Consider the following 9,529-nt stretch of genomic DNA (forward strand, 5'->3'; position numbering starts at 1 on the left):
AATGGGTCCACAGTCCAAGCAGAGAGCAAACTGTGAACAACGATGTCCACAATCCAAGCAGAGAGCAAACTGTGATGAATGAACATTACTTAATACTTCAAGACCTACTGAGCCTCTTTCCTTCCCTCTCCCTCTTTTCTTCCTTCTCCTTCTTCCTCCCATTCATACATTCTTCTCTGTTTTGCTGTTTCTCTCCCTCTCAGCAATGGTTTCTCTCTCTCTTCTTCTTTTTCCTTTGCCGATCTTTCTCTGACTCCCTATTTGTCTTTTCCCCTTTCTCCAACCCCACAGTTTCTCCCATTATTTTCCTATCCTTCTCTCTCTCCTTCTCCTTTAATCAGCCATTAATAGACTATGTAGGACTTTTTGTTATATTTATTCATTACAGTTTCATGCTCATGGGTTTTATATGTCTTGACCTCAAAGGAAATCTAACTACATCAAGCTGCTTCTAGCTTCTGTGTGGCCCTTGATGGATTTTTTCCCCCCTGTGGGTCAGAAGTACTTGATAGGATAAAGATTTACCACCACCACATTAAGACATGAGCATCGTAGCACAAATGTTTCTTATCACATTAGCAAAGTAGCAGAGAATAGTACCCCAAAGGTCTGGAGTGTTAGACAGATTATGATAAAGTAAGAGAATGGGAGAATAATTTGAATTCTAGAGCTGGAAGGGACCTTAGAGACCAACCAGTCCAATCTGGCGTTAGAGCTCAAAGCACCATTTTGGTATGGAAGATCTGGGTGGGCTGTGGAAGGTAGAGCTAGCATGGGGGCCTCGGGGGCCTAAGCTTTGGCCACAGAGAGGGAAAAAAGATTGAAGAGAGACACATACTGGCCCTGTGTCCCAAGATGCCACAGTCAATTCATAGCCTTTGCCTCCGGGACCTAAGGATTTCACCAAATCTAAGCTTGGGGGAGCAGGCTTCCTTTTGCCATCAACTCATATGCCATGCTTCAGGCCTACGGGCCTGCCTCAGCCCAAGTCGGAGCCAGGGGGTGGGGAGTCAGTGGACAGTTGACTGGGTAGGTGAGTGGATGGTTGGATAAATGAGTGGGTGGCTAAGTAGGTGAATGGGTAGCTGGATAAGTAGATTAGATGAGTGAGCGGGTGGGTAGGCAAGTGAGTAGCTGGGTGGGTAAGTGCGTGAGTGGGTGGCTGGGTGACTGAATGAGTGGTTAAATGACTGACTGCATGACTGGTTGGATATGATGAGAATGAACATGGGGAGTCTAGAGGGCGGAATCGTTCCATTCGACTAACTGGACATCGGAACAGAGAGGCCGAAATTTCTTTACAATTTTATTTACAAAATGTACTAAAACTGTTCGTACAATACCCCATTACATTGAGGTTTGGGAACTTTTGCCCACGCATGCAATTTATGCTTTGATAGCCATTAGTTTGCTTGGAAAGTTTTTCGTTCACTCAAATGCAGTTTTAACGACAAAAGGAAAAGAAATTTTCTAAAGAAATCAAATCCTCAAGTCTCTACTGCGTGAACTCTCATAGCTTAAAGTTAGTAGCAGGAAGTTGAAGCAATCGATACTTATTAAAATTGTATACATGCAGATTAAAAAAAAATGAACAAACCAGTTTACCAGCCCTTCACCCTGGTGAAGTTTTCATGCCGAGAAATGGAATAGCTTACACGAATGGCCATTTCTCTCTGTCCAAGGCCAGTTTGTCGCTTTGTGTTATACAATGTTGTCACGTACAGCTGTAGCTTCCCGCTGTGGGGGATGATATATAGCATTCCAAAGTTGAAAGTCACAGTTTCATGAAAAAAATGGAAAAAACCCCACCATAGTTTTGCCTTGTTGAATAGCATTTTAATATTTGACAGGTGAGTTCTTCTCTTTATGAAACACTTTTGGGAAATGAGTTTATATTACACTTTCCTGGTAACATTTCATCCGACAGGATTTTTTGTCTCTTTTCTTTTCTGAAGACTGAGTTTAAAATTTTCAGCAGCTGGGCCTGAGAAAGGACTCAAATATGCCCAGTCTTTCCGCTCTCCTCACTTCCAATACGCACTTATCATCAATGAATTAAGACTATGAAACTGCAGAAAACAGATGGCTATATAGGAGGTAATTGATAAGTGCATGGAGACTGTATTTGTTTAGATTTTTCAGTTGAATCCCACAGTACAGATGAATCTATTTACTTATTTACGGATGGAGTGAAGTGGGCCTCTCTGATAGTACACCCCAGTGGGGAGATGGATCCATCTTGAGGCTCCCAAGAGAACGGTGCTGAGGATCTCTGTTTAGCGGTAGGATCAAGAATGCGCCTTTAATTTTTTTAAATTTTTTTTTTTAGCCTTTGCCAACTAGAAAAAGACACATGCAGTCTGAGATGGAGTGCCACAGGCAGTCACAGGCAACAGGTGGTGGGCTAGATCTAACCAGAGTGAAGTGAGCTGGAGAAAATGTCTAAGCTGAGATGGTAGGCCCTCTGTGAAAAACTGTCCCATTTCCATTCATGGACACTTGAAAGGCATACTTATCAGAGAAAGCAGAGCTAAAACACAGTGTTGTTTCTGAAAAAAAAGTGATTCTAAACATGACTTGAAGCAGCATCTCCCTCACCTAAATGCTTTCTAGCTCTTCACTTATGGGGGATTCCAATCCATACAGAAAGCAAGAAAAAGCGATCGAGCTTCTTGTTAAGCCGCTCAAAATCCGTTGGAATAAAAGCACCGAGAGGTATGCCTGATAAGAGGAGTGTCCTGTTCCTCTGTCGCCCACGGAAGTGGGAATGGAGAGCGCAGTTCATCCCTTCACCAACTGGGAAATCACAGAAACCATCCAGTGGATCTGGTTGCCAACCGCAGAGAAGTCACGGGTCGGTCTCTTTGTCCAAAGTGTTCGAATTCTCTTTTCTCAGAGGGTTGTTGTATTCATGGTCAAAGGATATATACATGATGGGAATGTGGAAAGGATATAGGGGGTAGAGAAAATCTCTGCTGTCAGAGAATACCAGAAACGTCTGGGCAGCAGCCAATCTTAGAGGTGCTGGTCTGGTTTCTCAAGTAATGGGAGACCTTTTAGCTAAGATGGAGCATGGGCAGAGGAAGGGGGCGGTGTTCATTGAACCGAATTCAGGAAAATCGGTTTGGTTTTGTTGAAGAACAGGATGCTCGTTTGCTGTGTACATGATATAGACTGGGATCTCAAAGAATGGCTTTTGTGGAACTGTTTTTTGTTGTTGTTGTTGTTTTTTTACAAGAATCATTTCCTTTTTTCCATATGAGAATCTTGCCCATCCACCTTGTCTGTGTATGTTTGTATGTCTGTTAGATTTTCAAGCAAAGCAAGAATATTTCAATGATGATTTGCATCTCTGCAAGTCTCAGAGTGTTCCATAAGGCACTGAAGGACCAAAAAAATCAGTTTTTCCTATTGAAAGGTCATTGCACCATCAGCAATAGTCGTGTCGTGTCTGACACCAAGGAGAGAGAAAAATCTGGCTCAGGATCCTTGAAGCAGCCACTTTTTCGGTGAATCGTTCTGTCACACGCTCCCAGTGGGGAGGGACCTGCAAAGGCAAGTGGGAGATTCAGCAGTGCCCCGAGGCTGGGCATCCCCCTGGCCAAACCCTAGGGGTCTATAGTTCTCAGACTGGCACCAGTTGGTGTAGGCCCCCATGTAGCCAGCCAGACCATTTTCTGAAGTTTGATGCCCAAGGTCAGCCAGGCAGAGCCTTAACTATCCTGCAGGGCTTCCTAAAGACCCCGGGGCCTTGGATACTTGCTGATGACTTAGGTTGTTGGAAGGAGAGAAACCATCTGTCACTGGTACTGAGATGCCAATTCCTGGTGGAAAGACCTTTAGTGTCTTTCTTACCTTCAAGAACATGGATAAAATCCCCATGGGGCATTTGAGCTCCTTGATGATCTGTTTCTAACCTGACTTCCTAGCTTTGTCTCATGCCGTTCTTCTTTTTATGCTACCAAAATGGACTCCTTGCTATTCTTTCACTTTAGCCTGTTCTCTTTCACCCCTGTGGATTTGCACAAACATAAACTATCCCTCCTCCTTCCCCACTGTGTGGAAATCCTTCTTTTCCTTCAAGACCCAACTTAAGTACCGCTTCCCTTCAGAAACTTTCTGTAAACCTTTCCTTAAGAAGTGATTCTACATGGCCACCCTCGTCCCATCTTGGATTTCTCAAGTCTCTGTCTTATCTTTCCCATGCACTGAAACTGAGAGACAGTGTGAGTGAGGTGGCAGAGAGGGCCACTGCCTTGAAGTTTGGAGTCAAAAGACCTGCATCTGCTTCCTATTTCCCACACATCCCACCTAGGATCATATGGGCAGGTGACTTACTCCTCATTGCCCTAGGCAACTAAGACCAGAAATTATAAACCAGTTGTCCGTCTGTCCTAATGAAATCATAGATCTGGACTCCAACCCCCACTGATGTACCTGATTGTATTCCAACTTGCAATAGGGACAATTAGCTAGATGTCTAACCTTATGTTATAAATCTCTTAGAAAACTATATAGACTTGTGCTCTGCACAGACTAAGCAAGTACTTACTAAAGATGGATGGAAAGTATTTTCTTTTCTTTTCTTTCTTTCTTTCTTTCTTTCTTTTTTTTTTTTTTTTTTTGCTGAGGCAATTGGGGTTAAGTGACTTGCCCAGGGTCACACAGCTAGGAAGTGTGAAGTGTCTGAGGCCGGATTTGAACTCAGGTCCTCCTGACTTCAGGGCCGGTGCTCTATCCACTGCACCATCCAGCTGCCCCTCGAAAATGACATCATTATATATTATAATTATAGCCAAGATATGCTTATTTCAGAATCTACAGCAAAAGAAAAATGTTTCTTACATTTGAGTTAAATGTTTTCTTGTGGCTTGTGAGGGAACATCTTGCCCCTCCTATATTGTTTGAAAAAAATTTTTTTACAGATGGTTTCTCTCTCTCCACAATCTAAGCATTTAGAGTTTTAAAGTTGGAAAAAAAGCAAAACATCCAGAGACTTGATATGCCATTGCTCGCTTTGACACCATGTTGCCCAGTGGAGATGCAGGTTCCTCCCTTCCCAATGCAATGTACTCTCCCTCCCCTTTTGTCCCAGCACCAACTTTCACCTCTGTGGGCTAGCATGATTATGGCCTGCTTGGATGACCCATCCCCTCTTCATGCTAGGAGTGATTACAAGACTTCATGGAAAGGATATTGTAGACATTGCCCTTTCCCATTCCTAAGCCTAAGAGCTCTATTCCGGAGCTCAGAAGCAGACAATTTCAGAAACGTGAACAAATTAGCTTTTCTTGGCTAAAGCCCCCAAGCGCACGCTACTCCCACTGGCCACTGGGTAGACTAGCTGCCAGGCCTCAGAAAAGCCTTCTGTGCCTGCCTTCCCATCTGCCAAAAGAGGCTAGCAATCAGCCTCCCTCTTTCCTGGGATGCTGCAAGGACAGAGTGAGGTCTCCGAGGGGAAAGGACTTTGGGAAAACACAAATGCAATACAAATTACAGTAACACCTCAGGCACCCAGCAAAGTGGGGAAAGACGAGATGGTCACTTCGTGTCATTTTTCGATTAACCAAAAGTCCGCCCGTTTAGGCAGAGAAGGGCAACCCTTCAGAGGTTGGTGGGACTCGTCTCGGCAATGTTTACAGACTCATCTGATCTTTGATCATTTTCACCATTTAGCTCCTCCAAAGAAGCCCTATGGGAGCACATAGCTCAGACTGCCTGAGAGTAAACCTGGAGTGGAGAATGAGACCTTGTCCCCAAAGGTCACACTTGTTTCCAAAGTCGACAACAACAGTCGGGGAACCTAGGTTCGATTCCGACCTCTTACGCATATTACCCTGTAGGACCCTGGGCAAGTCAACCTCTCTGTACCTCAGTTTCCTCCTCTGTAAAATTGGAGGAGGTTGGACTACATCGGCCTCTGTGGTCTCTTCCAGCTTTGGAGTTATGATCTGGGATCTGTGAGCTATCATATAATCATTGAGAAATAACCAGTATTTAAACAAATAGAGTCTGATTAGAAATGTAAGAAGCCAGAGAGAATTCTGAAAGACAATGGGGCCATTAGACAATACTCATAGTGGAAAGGATGTTGGGTTTTTGAATAAGAGAGAACTCCGGTTCAAGGCCTTGCTCTTCCCAATTAGTTGAGTGGTGTTGGGCATATTTCTTCTTCTCTCTGAGCCCCAGTTTTTTTTCCTCTGTCAAATAAGGGGGTTGAATTAGGTGGATTTTGAGGTCCCTTCCAGCTCTAGATCTGCAATCAGATGTGTCACCTTGGGCAAGACATTTGGTCTCTCTGGAGCTCAGTTTCCTCATCTGTAAAATGAGGTGGTTGGACTAGATGGTCTCTGCGGTCCCTTGCAACTTTAGATCTAGGATTCTATCTGTGACTAATGCACTAGTCATATTGCCTCCTTGAGCCTCAATTTCCCAATATGTAAAATGAGGTGGTTAGACTAGATGGCTTCCAAGGTCCCTTCCAGTCCTAAATCTGAAAGCCTTCAATTCAAAAGATTACACCTAGGCTGCAGGAGAAGGCAGATTTTCCAAAATTCTTAGGAAACAAGAGGCTTTTAGTTGACCTAACCCGTGTTCTCCCAAGCAACACTTTTGTCAAACTCAATGTAGGTATTCACTACCGGTTTTCTGGCCCAGCTCTATTTCAAGAACTTAGGAGGTTTTTCCCCCACTCCTATAGGCCTCCATCAGGCCACCTCAGAGGGCAGCCCATTGGGCCAATGCTCTGCCCTGGTCCCAGGCCTGCCATGGTTCTAGTTATCTGGGTGCTAACTGGGGTGTTACTGTATTGTTGTTCTTCCATCAAGACACAATCTTTTCTCATTTACTCAAGCCTCAAGAAGCGGGATTTTGCTTTGGGGGAGGGGCTCATCCAAGGACACAAGACTGAAGCCAAAGAAAAGGGCAAAAGGCAAGCTCCACCTCGGAGCCAAGGTAAGTGCTTCTTCTTCCGGGGCACCTACCACAGGGCTATGTGCTGCTATGCTTCTGCTTAGTACCTTTGAGGGCCAATGTTTGCTGATTCCAGGGTTTGCTCAGGCCCCTTCCCTGGGGGTATTTTTCCTTGAAGGCCAATAGACACTTCAATTAGATACAGAGCACCCTTGGCTGGGGACCATGCTGGGACACTCTTGGGGGTAATAGTAGCTGCCCTGGCAGATCCAAAGGTCCTAGGGCTGTAATCCCCACCTCGGCTCTTCGGTAGCAACATATATCTCAGCTGGGAGGGAGGAAAAGAGGGACCTGAGCATGGAGTCTCATGAGCCAGAATGGCTTCTCACCAAGTAGACCGTAAGGGGGATTGTGGTTGGGGTTAGGGTTGGCAATGTTTCCCCTACTCTGGAGCTTTCCTTCGAAGAACTGAGCCTACAGGGCTAGACTCAGCTCTCCATCTAGCTGACTCCCATGTCAGGCTCCCGAAGGTCACCGACAGAACATGGGCAATTACAGAGGCATGATGATTCAGTAGAAAGAGCGTTCCCACTGGAAATCGGGGAACCTCGGGTTCCACCCTTGGTTCCCCCACTTAATGGCTGTGTGACCTTGGGCAAGTCACAGCATCGCTGACTCTCAGTTTCCTCCTTTGTCAAATGGGCATTATGGTACCTTTCCTCAAATGAGGTAACAGATATAAAAGCATTTTGGAGCATTTAGAAGCTTATTATCTCAATGTAAGAGAGTACTCATTTTGACCCCACTATTACCGAATCTGGGATAATTTGAGGGGGGCTGGGCTGAAGTTTGCCTTTGCACTGTTCTGTGAAGAGGAGGAGTTGCTAAGCAAATTAAAAATGTGCACAAAATTGCAAAGGGTGTGTTTAACCTGCTGGGGTAACACAATGTTTTTAAGGACATCGACACATTAAGTGTTTGCATGCAAATGGATGATGCTTATTAAAAATGGGTTCATTCTTTTTTTTCCATTTAGTAAAGCAGGCCCAGCTAAACTTCTATTTGAAATCGCTGTTAGTACTGTTTTGTGACCATGTTATGGCTTAAGATTGAAAAGTAGTTAATGTCTGCAGCAGCAAAGAACAAAAAGCGAATCGAGGAATTGAGATTTTGTTTAAACTCAAATGGTGAAGGATAATTGTTGGTTTTTCAAAACCCATGGAGTCATGGATAGAAAGAGAGTGAGTGGACGTTCAGGAACAATTGCCATGAGCTTATGGGCACCAATGGCTTCAGTCAACCCAGAACAAAGGATTCTCTCTGAAGTATGGGGTAAGTAACGATTTGCCCCAACAAATATGGTCACTCATTGTTCTTTTCTATTGCAGACATCAGTTGGGTTATTAATTATGTCATATGTTCCGAAAGGTATTAAAAATGGATTCCTGTAAAGATGTCTATAATCAGACCTTTCCTTAATTCAAACTGGCCTTCCGGCCTGTCTGAATCAGGTGAGGCTTTGCCATAGGTCTCTAGGCCTCCAATAGCAGAAGTCTGAATATAGATGGGGAGGGTGAGAGGTGGGAGAGAGACAGGAAGGAGGAGTTTGTTTCAGGTTCTCCGAGAAACACTTACCTGAGCACGAATTCTTGGGGGAGGGAAAAAGAGGGAAAATATAACTCAACTATTGAAAAAAAAGGGTCCCTAGATTCAAATGACTGTTTAAAGAATCATAGACTCCCTTTGGGATCACTTCACTTCATTTCTGCTACTCATTCTTTATCACTGATTACTGGACTGAGTAATGAGAATGGCTTCTCTAAAGACTTTGCTCCATGGCGTGAGAGGGCAAGGGGAAAGGGAAAAAAAAGACCAGGGAATGCAATTCAATCACAAACATATTACCCAGAAACTCAAGGAAAGCATCATTCATTATGTGTGACAAGAAAGGCACAGTCGCCGAATAGTTTTCAAAGAATCCAACAAACACTCTGAAGACTAGACATGGCTCGGAAGAACATCACCGAGCTGAAAAAGGAAAGGGCACACAATGCACAGCAACGGAAGGGCAATTAGCTTAGTCGTAGCGGGCCTTGGCCGTACCCTAGATCTTAACACTCTCTGTTCCATACACGTTGTAGCCTTCTCTGTAAGTGGCGTAATTCTGGGTAGTGGCGGCAGGAGCAGGCTTAAAGTTTTGAGTGTTCTTGGTGAGTTTCATGCGTTTGGATTCCGCTCGGGATTTGTAGCAGAACTCTATCAGAGCCACCATCATGGCCAGCCCCAGGCCTCCAACAAGGATGTAGAATACGCCGGCTACGTTGCTCAGACTCAGAGCGCTGGTCTTGTCCTAAGAGAAATGGACAACATGATTAGTTGGTGGGAAAATCACAGGCAGTGGGACATCATCATGCTTTGTAACAGTTTAGGGCTGTCCTACGCTGTCAAGATAACTAAACACAGGCATAGATGATATGGCTCAATCCTGACAACTGGCTCGCATCATGTAATGAGTAGATTATGCTTCCACTGACTGTTAGGATCCCAGGGGTCCTAGCACCTCGAAAAAGTTGTTAAAATCCCCTGACAACTAGCTTTAGGAGCCAAAGAGTAAATG

The 9,529-nt window shown here is 44.5% G+C and overlaps 1 protein-coding gene across 5 annotated transcripts in view; it reads right to left on the reverse strand.

Moving 5' to 3' along the window:
- Positions 1 to 1,293: 1,293 nt before the first annotated feature.
- GRIA3 (glutamate ionotropic receptor AMPA type subunit 3) overlaps positions 1,294 to 9,529 on the reverse strand; it is a 279,563-nt gene continuing 271,327 nt past the window's right edge. For 2 of the 5 annotated variants that reach the window (XM_051968620.1, XM_051968619.1), the window contains exon 15: positions 8,826 to 9,262. In XM_051968620.1, the coding sequence (XP_051824580.1) occupies positions 9,017 to 9,262 (246 nt within the window). In that variant the 3' untranslated portion in view covers positions 8,826 to 9,016. Of the gene's footprint in view, positions 3,548 to 8,825; positions 9,263 to 9,529 lie in introns of those variants that run through there. The other 3 variants (XM_051968621.1, XM_051968623.1, XR_007948819.1) reach the window with 3 other exon arrangements.

The sequence above is a fragment of the Antechinus flavipes genome, chromosome X (assembly GCF_016432865.1).
Source record: "Antechinus flavipes isolate AdamAnt ecotype Samford, QLD, Australia chromosome X, AdamAnt_v2, whole genome shotgun sequence".
Taxonomy (NCBI): Eukaryota; Metazoa; Chordata; class Mammalia; order Dasyuromorphia; family Dasyuridae; genus Antechinus; species Antechinus flavipes.